The 21,063-nt window shown below is 43.3% G+C and overlaps 1 protein-coding gene across 1 annotated transcript in view; it reads right to left on the bottom strand.

Annotated features, from left to right (window-relative positions):
• Nucleotides 1–1,078: 1,078 nt before the first annotated feature.
• Nucleotides 1,079–21,063, bottom strand: part of LOC110509494 (mitochondrial adenyl nucleotide antiporter SLC25A25) — a 32,100-nt gene continuing 12,115 nt past the window's right edge. Inside the window, exons 2-9 of the mRNA XM_021590388.3 lie at nucleotides 20,399–20,525; nucleotides 20,000–20,087; nucleotides 18,760–18,871; nucleotides 17,455–17,613; nucleotides 16,655–16,807; nucleotides 16,110–16,385; nucleotides 10,549–10,699; nucleotides 1,079–2,147 (exon numbers count right to left, since the gene is read on the bottom strand). Coding sequence (XP_021446063.2) covers nucleotides 1,963–2,147; nucleotides 10,549–10,699; nucleotides 16,110–16,385; nucleotides 16,655–16,807; nucleotides 17,455–17,613; nucleotides 18,760–18,871; nucleotides 20,000–20,087; nucleotides 20,399–20,525 — 1,251 coding nt within the window. The 3' untranslated portion in view covers nucleotides 1,079–1,962. The remainder of the gene's footprint in view (nucleotides 2,148–10,548; nucleotides 10,700–16,109; nucleotides 16,386–16,654; nucleotides 16,808–17,454; nucleotides 17,614–18,759; nucleotides 18,872–19,999; nucleotides 20,088–20,398; nucleotides 20,526–21,063) is intronic.

Genomic DNA, 21,063 nt, shown 5'->3' with positions numbered 1-21,063 from the left:
AGTGAATAATGCTAGTTGTTGCGTATCGGGTTGCAGCAGTCTGTCTTTTCACCCCTGAGCTGTGTTCGAATACTGATACTAACCGCACTAACTGTACTATGTGACATGAATTGAGTATATAGTATGTTTATTGGTCATAATATGCCAAAAGTTGGCCAAAATACCAAGTATACATGCAGTGGATGCTTTTAGGGCCCATAATGCAATTCAGAAAATGTGCGTGGCTTCAACTGTTCAGATTTAAAGAAAATGGCATAAAATATGTAACCAAAGTACGACGAGAGCAGATACAAATTAATTGCTTTAACTAATTTTGACAAATGTTGAGCAATGTAATGACTTTTCTAATAACGAACCATATAGCTTACAGCAGTATGTACAGGTATGTTAACTAGTTACTAAAACATCAAACTTGCCAGACAGCATATTAGCTATCTAACTACCCACCCAACATTTAGTGACATGATTATTTACATCATTATCTACTCCGATTTCAGAGCACTCTCGCACAGAATAACTGATGAATTTACAAAAGGGACAACACTCTGGATTTACGAACGCACAGAGCGCACTATCACTCCAGATTGAATTTACAAACACACCCGATTGTTATGCTAACAAGCTAGCAAAAGGTTCCATAGCAACAGCATCAACTTCCGGTAGACAGGCGATGCTCTAGTACGCTCAACTGAAACGATACCGTTTGTTTACCGTATACTAAAATTAACTAAGTATATAGTATGTTAGTATGGGCATTCAAAAACCGCTATAGTTTCAAAATGCTACTGTGGACCGGGGCTAGAATTAGCCACTGTAGCATGATGGTGGAAAATGGTCTTTCAAAATGAAACATGCACATTTTCCCTGTTCCCCCCCTCCCCCAGAAACGACTCAATATCGCCATCTTCCTGTCTGAAATGTTACACAGGAAGTGACAGCGTAACGTCTCAAACCTTGATCAGTAGGTATCATTATGTGTTGCATTGTATCTTGGAAAACAATAGTTGAACAGTTTCTGAATATGTTATAGTATCGTAACTAAACATCTGCTAACAGTATCTATTCTTTGAGCGTTGCCTGTCTTGGACCATATTTATTTAAATATCTGGTTACAATACAAAAAATTTATTAGCATCAAGACATACACACTTCTTACCAGCGTTTTTAAGACTAAGTGGACAATAATACACTATGGGCATCCAACCTGCATTGCCCTTTCTGTTCAAATCAGTTGTTTAACATTCTCATCAAGCTATACAATGAGAAAACGGAAAAATATGGAATTAACCAGATTAATCAAAATTGTGAGTTGAGGTTTTGCTCCCTCCAGACAAATAACAGCTAATGCCCTAATAGTTGCAGCCTCTTACGTGTTAATGAATGCTGCATTAAGGCGGATACATATTACATAGGACAACTTTAGATGACAATTAGAAAAGTAGTCTTTCACAAGCCAGATAGGTTGACTAATACTGCCACCTATAGGATAGTACTATTGAGTGAACATAACAGTAAATACATTTCCGTTAACAAATTTCAAGCAAGTTGGAGAATACTGGAGTTCCAGTGAAGAGATTGCTTTTCAGTTAACCTGGGTCTTCAATTTGATAATAAAAAGCCAACAGTGGACTCATGGTGTTGTGCCTCTGGATTGATAACAAAATAACTCCTTACATAATGATACTTTAAGATTACAGCTACGTGAGAGGATCTCCATCCCCACCTCCCTTCCAGTCATAGTGTCCGTTCCCATCTCTCCATCGTTTTTTTTGTCCTTAGTGTTGTAATATTTCTCCCCATCTGTCTTCATAACATTTACAGAATGAGATTGTCTCTAACAACCCCAGCTCTGTCTGCTGAGATTCCTCCCTTTATTCCGAGTCACCCGCACCGTTGCTTGGCAAAACACAAATGAACAATTTGGACTTCAGGGGAGGTGACACCTCCTTCTCCCCCCAGGCCTCAACGTGACACCACCCCCAGACTCATCTTGAGGTTCTCGTAGACCACGTAGCTGATGCTGACCGCTGGAATGACCTTCATGAAGTTTGGGGCCAGGCCTCGGTAAAGCCCGAATGCACCCTCAGTCTTCACAATGTGTTTGAACAGCCCCGACATGGTCATCTGGGGACCGCCCTCGATGGTGGCTGAGGGGAAAAAACATGAGAAGATGAGCGACATGAAATACACATCAACACTAGGGATGCACCACTCTGGAAACTGGGTCATGGTCAATATTATTAGCCATGCTGGTCAATGCTGATGTGGCAACTATATACAGTGCATTCGGAAACTATTCAGACCCCTTGACTTATTCCACAATGTATTAAAATAGTGTTTTCCCCCCTCATCAATTTACACACAATACGCCATAATCACAAAGCAAAAATAAACTGGAAAATCACATTTACATAAGTATTCAGACCCTTTACTCAGTACTTTGTTGAAGCACCTTTGGCAGCGATTATAGCCTTGAGTCTTCTTGGGTATGACGCTTCAAGCTTGGCACACCTTTATTTGGGGAGATTCTCCCATTCATCACCACAGATCCCCTCAAGCTCGGTCAGGTTGGATGGGGAGCGTTGCGACACAGCTATTTTCAGGTCTCTCCAGAGATGTTCGATCGGGTTCAAGTCCGGGCTCTGGCTGGGCCACTCAAGGACATTTCAGAGACTTGTCCCGAAGCCACGCCTGCATTGTCTTTGCTGTGTGCCTAGGTCCTTGTCCTGTTCAAGGATCTCTGTACTTTGTGGAATTTACTTTCTTCTTAATGGATTTGAGCCAATTAGTTGTGTTGTGACAAGGTAGGGGTGGTATACAGAAGAAAGACCTATTTGGGAAAAAAGTCCATATGTGAAAAAAGTCTGAGTGCTGCACCAGATGACCTGGCATCCACAATCATATGACCTTATCCCAATTGAGTTGGATTGGGATGAGTTGGACCGCAGAGTGAAGGAAAAACAGCCAACAAGTGCTCAGCATGTGGGAACTCCTTCAACATTGTTGGAAATGCATTACAGGTGAAGCTGGTTGAGAGAATACTAAGAGTGTGCAAAGCTGTCAAGGCAAAGGTTGGCTACTTTGAAGAATCTCAAATATAAAATATATTTTGATTTAGAAAATAGAACTGTTTGGCCATAATGGCCATTGTTATGTTTGGAGGAAAAGGGGGAGGCTTGCAAGCCGAAGAACACCATCTCAACCGTGAAGCACGGGGGTAGTAGCAGCATGTTGTGGAGGTGCTTTGCCGCAGGAGGGACTGGTGCACTTCACAAAATAGATGGCATCATGAGGGAGTAAAGTTTTTGAAGCAACATCTGAAGACATCAGTCAGGAAGTTAAAGCTTGGTCGCAAATGGGTCTTCCAAATGGACAATGACCCCAAGCATACTTCCAAAGTTGTGGCTTAAGGACAACAAAGTCAAGGTATTGGAGTGGCCATCACATAGGCTTGACCTCAATCATATAGAACATTTGTGGGCAGAACTGAAAAAGCATGTGCGAGCAAGGAGGCCTACAAACCTGACTCAGTTACACCAGCTCTGTCTGGAGGAATGGGCCAAAATTTCACCCAACTTATTGTGGGAAGCTTGTGGAAGGCTACCCGAAACATTTGACCCAAGGCAATGCAACCAAATACTAATTGAGTGTATGTAAACGTCTGACCCACTGGGAATGTGACAAAATAAATCAAAGCTGAAATAAATCTCTACTATTATTCTGACATTTCACATTCTTAAAATAAATTGGTGATCCTAACTGACCTAAAACAGGTAATTTTTTATGATTAAATGTCAGGAATTGTGAAAAACTGAGTTTAAATGTATTTGGCTAAGATGTATGTAAACGTCCGACTTCAACTGTATGTTGATTTGTTTTTTGGTTACTACATGATTTCATGTGTGCTATTTCATAGTTTAGATGTCTTCACTATTATTCTACAATGTAGAAAATAGTAAAAATAAAGAAAAAGCCTTGGATGAGTAGGTCTGTCCAAACATCCCCGTTATTTGCAAGAGGAAGAAACGCAGGTACAGGGGACACAGAGCGGGATGCCTCGTGAGGACTCACAGAAGGCGAGTGGGAAAGCTGCCGTTACCATCAATACTACTCGCCAACGTGCAATCATTGGACAATAAACTAGACGAGGTACGATCACAAATATCCGACCAACGGGACATCAAAAACTGTACTACCGTATGTTTCACGGAATCGTGGCTGAATGACGACATGGATATTCAGCTAGCGGGATATACGCTGCACCGTCAAGATAGAACAGCACTCTCCGGTAAGACGACAGGGGGCGGTCTGTGCATATTTGTAAACAGCTGGTGCATGAAATTTGAGGATGTCTCTAGACTTTGCTCGCCTGATGTAGAGTATATTGTGATAAATTACAGACCACACACACCTTGCCTAGAGAGTTTTCAGCTATACTTTCCGTGGCTGTTTATTTACCACCACAGACAGATGCTGGCACTAAGACCGCAATCGGCTCAGTCGGCTGTATAAGGAAATAGGCAAACAGGAAACCACTCACCCAGAGGCGGCGCTCCTAGTGGCCGGGTGACGTTAATGCAGGGAAACTTAAATCAGTTCTACCTCATTTCTATGAGCAGGTTAAATGTGTAACCAGAGGGGGAAAAAAATTATAGATCACCTGTACTCCACACACAGAGACACGTACAAAGCTATCCCTCGCCCTTCATTTGGTAAATCCGACCACAACGCTATCCTCCTGCTTACAAGCAAAAATTAAAGCAGGAAGCACCAGTGACTCGTCTATAAAAAAGTGGTCAGATGAAGCAGATGCTAAACTACAGAACGGTTTTGCTATCACAGACTGGAACAGGTTCCGGGATTCTTCCGATGGCATTGAGGAGTACACCACATCAGTCACTGGCTTTAGTGCATCGAGGACGTCATCCGCACAGTGACTGTATGTACATACCCAAACCAGAATCCATGGATTACAGGAAACATTTGCAATGAGCAAAAGGGCAGAGCTGCTGCTTTCAAGGTGCGGGACTCTAACCCGGAAGCTTACAAGAAATCCTGCTATGCCCTGCGACGAACCATTAAACGGGCAAAGCGTCAATACATGGCTAAGATTGAATCATACTACACCGACTCCGACACTTGTCTTATGTGGCAGACTACAAAAGGGAAGCACAGCCGAGAGCTGCCCAGTGACACGAGCCTACCAGACGAGCTAAATCACCTATGCTCGCTTCGAGGCAAGCATGAGAGCATCAGCTGTTCCGGACAACTGTGTGATCACGCCGATGTGAGTAAGACCTTTAAAAACAGGTCAACATACACAAGGCTGCGGGGCCAGACGGATTACCAGGACGTGTGCTCTGGGCATGTGCTGACCAACTGGCAGGTGTCTTCCCTGACATTTTCAACATGTCCCTGATTGAGTCTGTTATACCAACATGCTTCAAGCAGACCAACATAGTCCCTGTGCCCAAGAACAAAGGCAACCTGCCTAAATGTCTACAGACCCGTAGCACTCACGTCTGTAGCCTTGAAGTGCTTTGAAAGGCTGGTAATGGCTCACAACACCATTATCCCAAAAACCCTAGTCCCACTCCAATTTGCATACCGCCCAAACAGATCCACAGATGCAATCTCTATTGCACTCCACACTGCCCTTTCCCCCCTGGACAAAAGGAACACTTATGTGAGAATGCTATTCATTGACTACAGCTCAGCATTCAACACCATAGTATCACTAAGCTAAGGATCCTGGGACAAACACCTCCCTCTGCAACTGGATCCTGGATTTCCTGGCGGGCCGCCCCGAGGTGGTGAGGGTAGGTAGCAACACATCTGCCACGCTGATCCTCAACACTGGAGTCCCCCAGGGGTGCATGCTCAGTCCCCTCCTGTACTCCCTGTTCACCCACTCCATGGGCCAGGCACGACTCCACCATCATTAAATTTGCAAACACAACAGTGGTAGGCCTGTTCAACGACAATGACGAGACAGCCTATAGGGAGGTCAGAGAAAAGGAGGACAGAGTATGCCCCCATACTCATCGACGGGGCTGTAGTGGAGCAGGTTGAGAGCTTACTTGGTGTCCACATCACCAACAAACTAGAATGGTCCAAACACACCAAGACAGTTGTGAAGAGGGCACGACAAAGCCTATTCCCCCTCAGGAAACTACAAAGATTTGGCATGGGTCCTGAGAGCCTCAAAAGTTTCTAAAGCTGCAACATCGAGAGCATGTTGACTGGTTGCATCACTGCCTGGTACGGCAATTGCTCGGCCTCCGACCGCAAGGACTACAGAGGGTAGTGAGTACAGCCCAGTACATCACTGGAGCTAAACTGCCTGCCATCCAGGACCTCTACAGAGGAAGGTGTCAGAGGAAGGCTCTAAAAATTGTCAAAAGACCCCAGCCACCCCAGTCATAGACTGTTCCAGCTACTACCTCATGGCAAGCGGTACCGGAGTGCCAAGTCTAGGACAAAAAGGCTTCAACAGTTTACCCGGGCGGCGCAGTGGTTAAGGGCGCTGTACTGCAGCGCCAGCTGTGCCACCAGAGACCCTGGGTTTGCGCCCAGGCTCTGTCGTAACCGGCCGCGCCCGGGAGGTCCGTGGGGCGACGCACAATTGGCCTAGCGTCGTCCGGGTTAGGGAGGGTTTGGCCGGTAGGAAAATCCTTGTCTTATCGCGCACCAGCGACTCCTGTGGTGGGCCGGGCGCAGTGCACGTTAACCAAGGTTGCCAGGTCCACGGTGTTTCCTCCGACACATTGGTGTGGCTGGCTTCCAAGGTTGGATGCGCGCTGTGTTAAGAAGCAGTGCGGCTTGGTTGGGTTGTGTATCGGAGAACGCATGACTTTCAACCTTCGTCTCTTCCGAGCCCGTACGGGAGTTGTAGCGATGAGACAAGATATGTACATACCACCTCAATTGGCCCGACCAACCAGTGCTCCCGCACATTGGTTTACCGGGAAATCTGCTTTATGTCCCGCCACCCAACAACCCCTCTTTACGCTACTGCTACTCTGTTCATCATATATGCATAGTCACTTTAACCATATGTACATACTACCTCAAATCAGCCTAACTAACCGGTGACTGTATGTAGCCTCGCTACTGTATATAGTGTCATGACGTTGGCTTGAGGGGGAGGTTTAGGACCCCCATAAATACCTTCTCCCTTTTTCCTCTACTTTACCGATGTGACTATTGAAAATCCTTTTGTTAACATTGAGAGTCTGGTGACATCAAAAGATGGGAAACGGAACCATATTTCAGTAATCCAACCAGTTGAAAATATGCGTACTTAATGAACATGACAGATCAGTTGGCGTCGGAGACATTATTACTGATGATAGGACGACAAACTGTATCTTGGAAAGTCTACACATTCTAGTTATCAGATTCACATGGAATTGTTGTGCAATTTAAATGTTTAAATATGAAACTGTGAAAATATGAAATGTAATTTTAGCTTCTTAAATGAGAGAACGATTTGTCATAACACCACTCTGCCCACTCAGAGGCCCCGCCCAAGTGAACAGACATGGGTTGTAAACTATGAAACACGGCCCTCTCTCCCAATCCTATATAAGCCCCTTGAATAACTTTCTGTTCCAGGGACGTGCGGACTGGCAGTCCCCACGTTGAAAGGACAAAGACCACCTACAGAACTAATCCAACATCAGCAAGAACCTAACGCAATTGGCATCGAATTTCAATGTGAAGGTGATGACCTACATGCCGGAAGGATGAATTTCGACTATACCAGCCAGAATATAGCATGAGCTTAAAGAATGGCAACTTGGTATGAACTTTGAACTCTTATTCACTAAAGAAGTGCTACACCCTCCGCCCGCTAAACGTGGGCTAAGAGAGGACAGACAGAGTATACATTCTACCACGATCCAGTTCACCACTAGACAGTCTTCAGCGGACCAGAGATCCATGCTGGACCACCCGATCTACGACCAATGTACCGAAGCGTAGCTCAGAGTAAATATTTATTGCATTTTCCTTTTTCAAATGGGCAGTAATTTAGAATGCATAAGATAATGTATTTACGATAGCATAGCTTCTCCCTTCGTTACTCAGTCTTCCCGCTCTTTCACTCAAACCCAACCCCCCCCCCCTCTGTGTAACAGCTGTCATATCTGTTCCATCCGCTAGGGACGTTTTCCATTATAACATCATTTGTAATCAATGTATGATCCATTCTGTGTAGATGTAATTGTGTGATTTAGGTATTTAGTAAATAAATAATTAAACCAAATTTGGTATTGCTGATTCAACTTGTTAGCCAGGGTTCGTGAAGATAACCAAGAATTTACAACTTTCAGATGAGACTAAATAAAGTGACGATTAAATATTGACTGCTATTGATGTAAAATATTACTAGGTCTTTAAGAGTTTATTCGGAAGATAACAGCTCTATAAACATTATTCCGTGGTGCCCCGACTTTCTAGTTAATTACATTAACCTGAATAGCTTAAATCAGGTGAAATTAATTACAGAGAAATTATTTTATAGAATAGCATGTCCTATCACTTAATCTGGCATAGTCAAAGACACGATAATAGCCTTGCTACTGTTTTTCCACTGTTGTTTTATTGATTTACTTACCTATTGTTCACCTAATACCTTTTTTGCACTATTGGTTAGAGCCTGTAAGTAAGCATTTCACTGTAAGGTCTACCTACACCTGTTGTATTCGGCGCACATGACAAATAAACTTTGATTTACTATATACAGTGCCTTGCGAAAGTATTCGGCCCCCTTGAACTTTGCGACCTTTTGCCACATTTCAGGCTTCAGACAAAGATATAAAACTGTATTTTTTTGTGAAGAATCAACAACAAGTGGGACACAATCATGAAGTGGAACGACATTTATTGGATATTTCAAACTTTTTTAACAAATCAAAAACTGAAAAATTGGGCGTGCAAAATTATTCAGCCCCCTTAAGTTAATACTTTGTAGCGCCACCTTTTGCTGCGATTACAGCTGTAAGTCGCTTGGGGTATGTCTCTATCAGTTTTGCACATCGAGAGACTGAAATTTTTTCCCATTCCTCCTTGCAAAACAGCTCGAGCTCAGTGAGGTTGGATGGAGAGCATTTGTGAACAGCAGTTTTCAGTTCTTTCCACAGATTCTCAATTGGATTCAGGTCTGGACTTTGACTTGGCCATTCTAACACCTGGATATGTTTATTTTTGAACCATTCCATTGTAGATTTTGCTTTATGTTTTGGATCATTGTCTTGTTGGAAGACAAATCTCCGTCCCAGTCTCAGGTCTTTTGCAGACTCCATCAGGTTTTCTTCCAGAATGGTCCTGTATTTGGCTCCATCCATCTTCCCATCAATTTTAACCATCTTCCCTGTCCCTGCTGAAGAAAAGCAGGCCCAAACCATGATGCTGCCACCACCATGTTTGACAGTGGGGATGGTGTGTTCAGCTGTGTTGCTTTTACGCCAAACATAATGTCTTGCATTGTTGCCAAAAAGTTCAATTTTGGTTTCATCTGACCAGAGCACCTTCTTCCACATGTTTGGTGTGTCTCCCAGGTGGCTTGTGGCAAACTTTAAACAACAATTTTTATGGATATCTTTAAGAAATGGCTTTCTTGCCACTCTTCCATAAAGGCCAGATTTGTGCAATATTCAACTGATTGTTGTCCTATGGACAGAGTCTCCCACCTCAGCTGTAGATCTCTGCAGTTCATCCAGAGTGATCATGGGCCTCTTGGCTGCATCTCTGATCAGTCTTCTCCTTGTATGAGCTGAAAGTTTAGAGGGACGGCCAGGTCTTGGTAGATTTGCAGTGGTCTGATACTCCTTCCATTTCAATATTATCGCCTACACAGTGCTCCTTGGGATGTTTAAAGCTTGGGAAATCTTTTTGTATCCAAATCCGGCTTTAAACTTCTTCACAACAGTATCTTGGACCTGCCTGGTGTGTGCCTTGTTCTTCATGATGCTCTCTGCGCTTTTAACGGACCTCTGAGACTATCACAGTGCAGGTGCATTTATACGGAGACTTGATTACACACAGGTGGATTGTATTTATCATCATTAGTCATTTAGGTCAACATTGGATCATTCAGAGATCCTCACTGAACTTCTGGAGAGAGTTTGCTGCACTGAAAGTAAAGGGGCTGAATAATTTTGCACGCCCAATTTTTCAGTTTTTGATTTGTTAAAAAAGTTTGAAATATCCAATAAATGTCGTTCCACTTCATGATTGTGTCCCACTTGTTGTTGATTCTTCACAAAAAAATACAGTTTTATATCTTTATGTTTGAAGCCTGAAATGTGGCAAAAGGTCGCAAAGTTCAAGGGAGCCGAATACTTTCGCAAGGCACTGTATATGTAATAAAATACCAATACCCCTGTACCTCACTACCAATATGAAGGCAGACATTATACATCCCAGATTAACAAATTCCTTGGTACCACAGATTTTGGTGGGTCCATGAAACAAACCTTTCACTAACTAATTCTATGCAAGTTATCTAATGAAACTCCAAATAGGTTTTGGCAGTGGGTGTACCTTGAGCCTGCATTCGGGTCCTGACCAGGGCCAGGGGGTAGCTGGCCAGCTGTCCACAGGTGCTGGAGGTGGTACCGCAGGCTAACAGCACGAACACCCCCGGGTCAGCACTGTCTGTGGCATAGCGCTGCAGCCATGAGTTCTTCAGAGTCTGGATGGAGACAAAAGAGTGGGAAAAAGAAAGATAGAGAAAATGGTTAGTTGAAGAGAGAAAATGTGTGGTCCTGATTGATAACACCAGAGAGGAGACTTATGTCCTAATATTATTACAAAGCCTCCTAGCAACACACACAATTTCCGTTAGACAGTAATTGCTGGCTTTTGGCCAATATTTATTTTTTAATTGCCGGCCAAATTGATTCATTGATGGAAATACCAGTCGAGTGTGTGTCTTCGTTAGGTAAATAAGATGCATGATGACAAACAACTATCACATGCGCACAGCACAGGCCTACAAAGCCTATTTTCAACTGGATTTCTTCTGCGTCTCCCCAGTTGGTTGCGGCTGTAAAACATGTGCTTTTATTCAGACGCTTTGCTATGAGACTCGAAATAGGGCTCAGGGGCATCCTGTTTCCACTTATCAGCCTTGTGATGTTTCTACAACTTGATTGGAGTCCACCTGTGGTAAATTCAATTGATTGGACATGATTTGGAAAGGCACACAGCTGTCTATATAAGGTCCTACAGTTGACAGTGCAGGACAGAGCAAAAACCAAGAGTTCGAAGGAATTGTCTGTAAAGCTCAGAAACAGGATTGTGTCGAGGCACAGATCTGGGGAAGGGTACCAAAACATTTCTGCAGCTTTGAAGGTCCCCAAGAACACAGTGGCCTCCATCATTCTTAAATGGAAGAAGTTTGGATCCACCAAGACTCTTCCTAAAGCTGGGCTCCCGAGTGGCACAGCGGTCTAAGCCACTGCATCTCAGTGCTAGAGGCGTCACTACAGACCCTTGTTCAATTCCATGCTGTATTACAACCGACCGTGATTGGGAGTAGCGCAAAATTGGCTGCCCGGCCAAACTGAGTAATCGGGGGAGAAAGGCCTTGGTCTGGGAGGTGACCAAGAACCCGACGGTCACTGACGGTGCTCTAGAGTTCCTCTGTGGAGATGGGAGAACCTTCCAGAAGGACAACCATCTCTGCAGCAGTCCACCAATCAGGCCTTTATGGTAGAGTGGCAAGACAGAAGCCACTCCTCAGTAAAAGGCACACGACAGCCCGCTTGGAGTTTTCCATAAGGCACCTAAAGACCATGATTAACAACATTCTCTGATCTGATGAAACTAAAATTGAACTCTTTGGCCTGAATGCAAAGCGTCACATCTGGAGGAAACCTGGCACTATCCCTTCGGTGAAGCATGGTGGGGGCATCATCATACTGTGGGGATGTTTTTCAGCTGCAGGGACTGGGAGACTAGTCAGGATCAAGTGAAAGATGAACGAAGCAAAGTAGAGATCCTTGTTGAAAACCTGATCCAGTCCTCAAGCCCAGAATTGAACCCGATTGAACATCCCTGGAGAGACCTGAAAATACAGTGCCTTGCGAAAGTATTCGGCCCCCTTGAACTTTGCGACCTTTTGCCACATTTCAGGCTTCAAACATAAAGATATAAAACTGTATTTTTTTGTGATGAATCAACAACAAGTGGGACACATTCATGAAGTGGAACGACATTTATTGGATATTTCAAACTTTAACAAATCAAAAACTGAAAAATTGGGCGTGCAAAATTATTCAGCCCCTTTACTTTCAGGGCAGCAAACTCTCTCCAGAAGTTCAGTGAGGATCTCTGAATGATCCAATGTTGACCTAAATGACTAATGATGATAAATACAATCCACCTGTGTGTAATCAAGTCTCCGTATAAATGCACCTGCACTGTGATAGTCTCAGAGGTCCGTTAAAAGCGCAGAGAGCATCATGAAGAACAAGGAACACACCAGGCAGGTCCGAGATACTGTTGTGAAGAAGTTTAAAGCCGGATTTGGATACAAAAAGATTTCCCAAGCTTTAAACATCCCAAGGAGCACTGTGCAGGCGATAATATTGAAATGGAAGGAGTATCAGACCACTGCAAATCTACCAAGACCTGGCCGTCCCTCTAAACTTTCAGCTCATACAAGGAGAAGACTGATCAGAGATGCAGCCAAGAGGCCCATGATCACTCTGGATGAACTGCAGAGATCTACAGCTGAGGTGGGAGACTCTGTCCATAGGACAACAATCAGTCGTATATTGCACAAATCTGGCCTTTATTGAAGAGTGGCAAGAAGAAAGCCATTTCTTAAAGATATCCATAAAAAGTGTCGTTTAAAGTTTGCCACAAGCCACCTGGGAGACACACCAAACATGTGGAAGAAGGTGCTCTGGTCAGATGAAACCAAAATTGAACTTTTTGGCAACAATGCAAAACGTTATGTTTGGTGTAAAAGCAACACAGCTGAACACACCATCCCCACTGTCAAACATGGTGGTGGCAGCATCATGGTTTGGGCCTGCTTTTCTTCAACAGGGACAGGGAAGATGGTTAAAATTGATGGGAAGATGGATGGAGCCAAATACAGGACCATTCTGGAAGAAAACCTGATGGAGTCTGCAAAAGACCTGAGACTGGGACGGAGATTTGTCTTCCAACAAGACAATGATCCAAAACATAAAGCAAAATCTACAATGGAATGGTTCAAAAATAAACATATCCAGGTGTTAGAATGGCCAAGTCAAAGTCCAGACCTGAATCCAATCGAGAATCTGTGGAAAGAACTGAAAACTGCTGTTCACAAATGCTCTCCATCCAACCTCACTGAGCTCGAGCTGTTTTGCAAGGAGGAATGGGAAAAAATGTCAGTCTCTCGATGTGCAAAACTGATAGAGACATACCCCAAGCGACTTACAGCTGTAATCGCAGCAAAAGGTGGCGCTACAAAGTATTAACTTAAGGGGGCTGAATAATTTTGCACGCCCAATTTTTCAGTTTTTGATTTGTTAAAGTTTGAAATATCCAATAAATGTCATTCCACTTCATGATTGTGTCCCACTTGTTGTTGATTCTTCACAAAAAAAATACAGTTTTATATCTTTATGTTTGAAGCCTGAAATGTGGCAAAAGGTCGCAAAGTTCAAGGGGGCCGAATACTTTCGCAAGGCACTGTAACTGTGCAGCGGCGCTCCTCATCCAGAGGATCTGCAGAGAAGAATGGAAGAAAATCACAAATACAGGTGTGCCAAGCTTGTAGCATCATACCAAGAAGACTCAAGGCTGTAAATCGCTGCCAAAGGTGCTTCGACAAAATACTGAGTAAAGGGTCTGAATACTTATGTAAATGTGATCCGTTTTTTCTTTAATACATTTGAATATAATTCTAAACCTGTTTTCACTGTCATTATAGGGTATTGTGTGTAGATTAATGTGGGAAAAATGTATATAATCCATTTTATAACAAGGCTTTAACGTAACAAAATGTGGAAAAAGTCAAGGGGTCTGAATACTTCCCGAATGCACTGTACATTAAGCCGACACAAACAGTACAAAATATCCTGAATTTATTTATTTCTATCGCTTTCATCTCTCTACTCAGCCTGTCTGCCTCCCTTTTTATCTGTCTTGACTTGAGCTATTGCTAGTGAAGTGCAACATTGCATCATATCAATCAACTGGGTTGGCTGAAGTTGTCACTAGCGAACTTGCGGGTCGATCACATACAGTATATCGCACTTATGTGTGGGGATACGTTGGAGTATGAGCTCAATTGCTGGTGTTAAGGTATTTAAGTACTTTATTTTTAAACCTATTTTCGCTTTGTCATTTTGGGGTATTATGTGTAGATGGATTAAATAAAACTCATCAATGTTAGAATAAGGCTATAACGTAACAGAATGTGGAAAAAGGGAAGGGGTTTGAATACTTTCCGAATGCACCGTATATACAGACACTTAGGTGGCCAAATAAAATCACCTGCGGGCCAAATTCGATAAGCAGCAACGATGAGTGAGAAAGTTAGTGGCATAAATATCATACCCCCCCCCCCCCAAAAAAAAAATGTTAACCTCCCCTGTTATTGTAATTGTGAGAGGTTAGCATGTCTTGGGGGTATGATATCTGTGCTTCTATCTTCCCCACTCATTATTATTCCCAATTATTTAATCATGGAAGCAACCACATTAATGTAGAAGTGTTTAGAAACATATTCTAATTTACAATAAAAGTGACACCAAAATAACAGTACATTACTTACCATTAATTTCTATTGTGCACAAAATAATCTGAAACAACCAAAACAAATGCATCCAACAAGGTTGTCACAAGCTTGAAGTAATCATTGCATGCTAAGCATATGGGACCAAATACTAAACTTTCACCACATTAACACACAAGTCAATTTGTCCCGATACGTTTGGTCCCCTAAAACGGAGGGATTACGCACAAAGAGTGCTGTAATTTCTAAACGGTTCACCCAATATAGATGAAAATACCCTCAAATTAAAGTTGACAGTCTGAACTTCAACCTCAGTCATCGTATCCCTTCAAATCCAAAGTGCTGGAGTACAGAACCAAAACAAAATTGTCACTGTCCCAATACTTTGAGCTTACTGTATGTAATGGAAATTTATAAAAATAAACAACCAAAAAAGGGGAAAACCAATTCACACAATGAATGCGCAAGAATTGGTGAGAGACAGCTAAGTGCATTCTGGAGAGCTGAGCGCATTCTGGAGAGGGACGTCCCTATATCGTCACCACACATCACCCCCCTTCTTGTCGAAACATTTTAAATTATACTCAAGATATATTATCTTCACACATATTTTAGATGCTTTTCACTGACAGCTCATCAGCTTTGCCAATTCACTGACAGCTCATCAGCTTGGCCAATTCACTGACAGCTCATCAGCTTGGCCAATTGCCACACGTTTTGCCCATATTGGCATAAGCCTACACAAGCTTGTGATTTGAAACAATCCACAGCAAATTTATTTTTAAAGAAGCTAATGATTCTTGATTCCTATGTTGCTAAGTCATGCTCTCTGGTGAAGTATTTTGAATAGACAGGAGTGATTTTAAATTTTGGGCAAATTTATTTCAATTTACTTTAGGGGAAATTGAACACGCCACCTATGAAAGAATTCCTCATATGCCATTTCTCTTCTGTTCTATTGGTTTTAATATCTACTGTCTTTCGTTGTGCAGAAGAATAGTCAGTCATATTAGCAACCCATTTGTAACTGAGATTTTCATCTGTCACATAGGCTTATGGATCCGCTCCCATCAGGGGCTCTGTTCAGAATGTTGTTTTCCCACTTATTGCATTTTGGCAAATGTTTGAAAATAATGTTTAATTGGTGGCTTCTTTACAGGAGTTGCATGTTCTGTTATGATGCATCACCCATAATCTAAATGTGATTTCTGTCATTTTGAGCACTGTGGTAAACACGCTAATGGGTTACAATACCCAATGCATATGGGTCCCCTAAATTTCCCATAACGGACAGTTAATTTAAATCTACCCGGTCACGTTGACCGGTGTCACGTTTTCCTAAAGTAAACCTTGACACACACACCTCGTAGACAGCCAGGTCGATGCCAGCGTAGGGGATGATGCCTATCAAGTTGGGAATGTAGCCCTTGTAGAAGGCGGCCATGCCCTCCTTCCGGAAGATGTGTTTGGCGCAGTCAGCGATGCCAGAGAACTGTCCCGTCTTCCTCAGGGCTAGGCGGGTCTTCAACACCTCCATGGGGTAGATGCTGCTCTGGGCGATGGCTCCAGCCAGAGATCCCGCCACAAACCTCTCCAGGATACCCAGTGTCTCCTGGTTGCTGCCTATCAAACGTTTGATCTGGACAACAACTCTGGTTAGTGACAGTCCTCAAGAGTATTTGAGTTCAACTGTGAGAGGCCATAGTCAAAACCAACTTGGTAAGTGACAGGAGCTTATAGTGGTATTTCCTCTGAGTATGTTCCTAGACAAAGTCTGAAGGAGACATTTTTTACAGAAGGACAGTAAACTACAGAGCAGTTAATAGCAAAACGTTCATTGACTCCAACTTGACAGCACTAGAAAGGGTCTCGTCATATTAAAGTAAAGGTGCTGAACAATAGGGTTACCTGCTCGTAAGCCATGAACTTGATGGCTGACTCAGGGGCGATCTTGATGACGTTCATGCCATTGCCTCGCCATAGTGACCACATACCGCCCTCGCGTATCATGTGGGTGAAGCCGCCGGCAATGCACATGCTGTTGGTACGGGAGGCGTGGACCTGGCAATGAGACCGTAAGACAGATCGTTACGTCATTCAATCGCCATGTTGGCAGGTGAACAAGTTTTTTAACCGACTTGAAACAAGGAGGAACCGTAAGCCACCTTTTCTCCTCTCTATAATGTTGATGGAATGTGTCAACACATTGTTCATGTTTTCATGTCATTTTACTGTTATAGTGCTCCGTTTCCATCTATCCGCTCATAAAAAAAAACACTGGGAATGAGTGGACACAGATAGATGGAGCATGGGATGAAAAGATAAAGAAGAACAAACTGAGTTATCTATCCCAGTGGGCTTCTGCTGACACGAGTGCTTCTGTTCTGTGCGTCTCAATCATTGCGGGTGCTATCAGTGGAATTGCACTCACTGGCAGAAAGTGTCCTAAGGACTTATGCAATTGTCTCTCTGCAATAGGATATATACATATGTTATATTAATAGTCTATAAGCTAAAGGTGGGGTGAGGTTTTAAGCTTGTTTTTAATGTGAGCTAGCTGTTTAAAGTTGAAGTGAACTAAGAATGGTTGCATTAAAGAGGATCGGGGTTCACTTGCAGTGTGAACACAAAAATAACTGGAGTTTTTGTCCTTTTCATTCTTAACTGAGGTCAGCTTTTTAAAAATTCTCTCCTGGGAGTGCCCTTACCTGCATGAGCACTTTGAGCCGGTCCAGGGGTGCGGTGCAGGTTCGAGACACGGCGCCGGCTGCCCCTCCAGCCACTAAGTGTCGCCACCACATCCCAGTCTTCTTTTCCTCGGCTGTAAACTCATCTGGCACCATCAAACTCTCCCCCACATCGAATATCTACAGACAGACAGGAGCAGGTCAGGGCAGTGGAAGGAGGACCCCCCCCCCACACACACACACACACACACACGATTGACATAAAAAGTTGGTGGGTCAATTTTCCTGATTCTAACCTGTGACCAACAGTATTATGAAATCATAAGCCAACACATATAGGCATCCCATTGGGATATAATTGAAAGCTTTGTTTTGACAACTGTAGAGGGGGGTCCAATAAGGCAGAGGATCATCACAGGTTTACAGTATGTAAACCGGTATTACAAAACAGTTCCACCTCCTGCAGGGGATCAGCCAGTCGGTGGCCCACGATAATTTAAACAGGAATGTCTCTTGACATTAACTTTGCGGTCTTAGAAGGGGGTTGGGGGTCACGACAAATCGTGAGAGCACCAACTGTGTTTCAGCTGCGAGAGCCGCTTTTAACCGATTCAAATACCCTTAAGTTCAAGTCCACTTAGAGAGTGGTAGTCTCCCAATTTAAACAGGTCCCCCTGTGGCACGCGCAAACGTACCGTGATAGCTGGTCGAACCGATGAGGATATAACATTCACCGGGGGAATCAAATAAAAAGGCATCCTGCTCCAAAACTCAAATTCATGTAAGCAACAGTACTTCTTATGGTCCCGTGTCACTCCAATATAAAAATGGACCTTTATGAACACGACGAGTGTGTGATCTGAATCTCCACTATGATCTACAGGAACGGCTGTCTGCCCTCCTGGCCTAACAGGTTGTGGAAAAGCTTGCTGATTGACGTCAGCGGAAGGTGGTTGGTTGATCTGTTCAAGGGGATTAAACAGGATCACAGTGACCCGTTTGGCTCCTTCAGGGAGTATTTCCGGGAACCCTGGTCAGGGCCTAGACGGCTAATACGGCTGGGGCATGGAGAGTGTCTGTGGGACCATTAACAATATATGAACACAACTATGCTTTTCTATAAAGAAAAAAAGGACAAACAGCCCTTAAAAATTCCTTCCTTTGTTTACAGTATTTGTCATTCAAAGCTTTAATAGCTGAAGACAGTGATACAAATGTGTTTCATACTATCCTGGTAGTTTTTACTTGATGAAAAACAACCAAAGCTTGTTATTTTGAACAACCCTGAGAGAAAAAGTGCTGTTTTTCTTTCTAACCTAGCCTTACCGTTGAGTGTTTCCAGTACAGGATGATCTCGGGAATGTTATCGGCCGGGTGCAGTAGGTGGTAGTCTCTCCACTCGTTCCAGTCGATGGTCATCGTGCCATTCTTGTCCATGCTGTTGACAGAGAAACAGAAAAGACCAGAACCATTACAATGTAGCTTTTTACAGCGCATATTCTCTTTTGTTTCACCAGACCACCTGAATTCAGAAGCAGTATGCTCACACATGCACACCTTTTGGATAAAAGGTAAAAAGCCTTTAAGTGCTGCTTTTTTACCTTTCTGAATTGAAGCATGAAATGAGCATTTTGTGTGTTGGGAATCATTCAGTACTCTTCTTAATTTGGATTTTTCACAAGCAATTGAAGGGATGCAGCTTTTTCTGTCGCTTTCTTTGTAATAATGAGATGAGAAAAAAAACGTTGAGGGCAGAAACACAGTAGAATAAGAAGCGAAGACGATGCATTGGTTTGTAGTAGGGTAGTAGTAGGGCAAGCAGACGGAGAGGATTCCATTACTTACTACATTATTCTGAGACCAGCAAGAGGTTGAAAGAGAGAGAGAAAAGGGAGAGGGGAGGCACAGAAAATGAGAGGACAGGGAGAAGCACACACACACATTTAGAACTAAAAAGAAAGAAGGGGGATATCATGGAATCTTAGTGATTCAGTGATTCCATATTGGACATGGTGGTAAATGGCTTAATATGTAACAAAAATACAATTAAATCTACATATTGGTATTAAAACAAAGATGCAACGCTTCACTTCAGTCAGAGAAGAAAATAACACTAGGTTTATATTAACCAGAGTAAATTATAGTTTCCTCCTGAAACCAATATGCCTAAAAGGTGTGCTTCCTTATATCTATAAAAGGCCAAGCCCCAAAAAAAGCCATGACAGCATAGGAATGGCAGCTCTGACCAGGGCTAGCAGGCAGTATCCCGGTGCTTGGAGGGAAACACTTCTGTGGAAGGTTCTGGTGGACTTGAGATAGTTGACTCAAGCATCTAGCTAACCGCCGTGGTAAAAAGACGACACTGACTGCAAACAGTCAAGAATTAGAGGTGAAACGGAGAAAGGGGGCAAAAAGGTAGAGAGAGTAAGAAGTAGAGGGAGTATGAGGTAGAGAAGAGACAAAATGCATGCTGGACTGACTAACACAGACAGACACTTAGAGCTAATGGTTTAGACAAGAGTGTTGGTGAGACGGGAGACACGTCGGCCCAGGTTGACAGCCTTACCTTTTGAGGATCTTCTCTGCCTGCTGCTCGGAGATGTTAACCCCCAGGTCTCGAAGGGACTGCATGATTTCCTGCTTGTCAATACGACCTGCGGGGCAAAAGAGTAAACATCAACATCAGCCACTCGTAAGGGATCTCACTGACCGGATATTATATAAAAGTTTTTACTACCAGCTTATAAAATAGTACCTCAATGTAATAGACCTAAAGGCTGAATTTCCTCAGTTAATGTCATTGTGCATGCACAGCCAAACCCAATGCATAATTTCCCCCCAAGTGAATAGTACAGCATAGCACTTTGTAGGCTAAACTGTGGTTTAAGATAAACATAGTGATACAAGTGAATGCATTCAGTGGTTGTGTGGCTCCGGCCTATGCGGCACCTCTCTGTGTTCCTACCATCGTTCTTAGTGTCCAAGCTTTTGAAGACCAGCCGGAGCTTCTTCTCGTGGTCTCTCAGATAGTGGACAAACTCTTCGAAGTCCAACTGGCCGTCCAGGTCCTTATCTCCCGCTTTAACTATTTTCTGTCAGAAAATAAGGAGAGGATTTTTACACTTCGATGAGAATTTAAATATCAATTTAGATACAGGCTGAAGAGTAGCAAGGATATAACTGTAGGTTTAAAAAGAAAATTGACGATTCTCAAGGGAAATTAAAGCCTATGTTCAGTTAAAAGTATGACAAAAGGTGAGCCTGTTACATTTGGATAAGGAGACCAAGACAAAGAGATGGACTGAGTTTATTTGAGGACAGGAGTGTAGATCAGTGAGGGAAGGTTACAACCACAAGCCACCTGGGTCTTGTTTGCTCCAGAGTGGTCACATAGTGGACATCACCTGGTCCACCTGCTCCATTAGTGTGGAGTGTTTAGACCAGGTCAGCCTAAATTTCAGTTCGTTTCTACCTGGTAGTTAATTGCACTCACCTGGTGTCCCAGGTTTGAATGAATCCCTGATTAGAAGGAGAGGATGAAAACCCTCCAGGACTGGAATTGGGCAGTCCTGGTTTAGACCCTCACAGGCATGTTGAACTCTAGCTCAGGCCTAGCTAAAAGGAGCACAC

This window comes from Oncorhynchus mykiss, chromosome 29 (assembly GCF_057628025.1).
Source record: "Oncorhynchus mykiss isolate SJ-2025 chromosome 29, ASM5762802v1, whole genome shotgun sequence".
Classification (NCBI taxonomy): Eukaryota; Metazoa; Chordata; class Actinopteri; order Salmoniformes; family Salmonidae; genus Oncorhynchus; species Oncorhynchus mykiss.
Note: the sequence above shows the minus strand (reverse complement) of the source record. Positions and strands in the feature narration are given on the sequence as shown.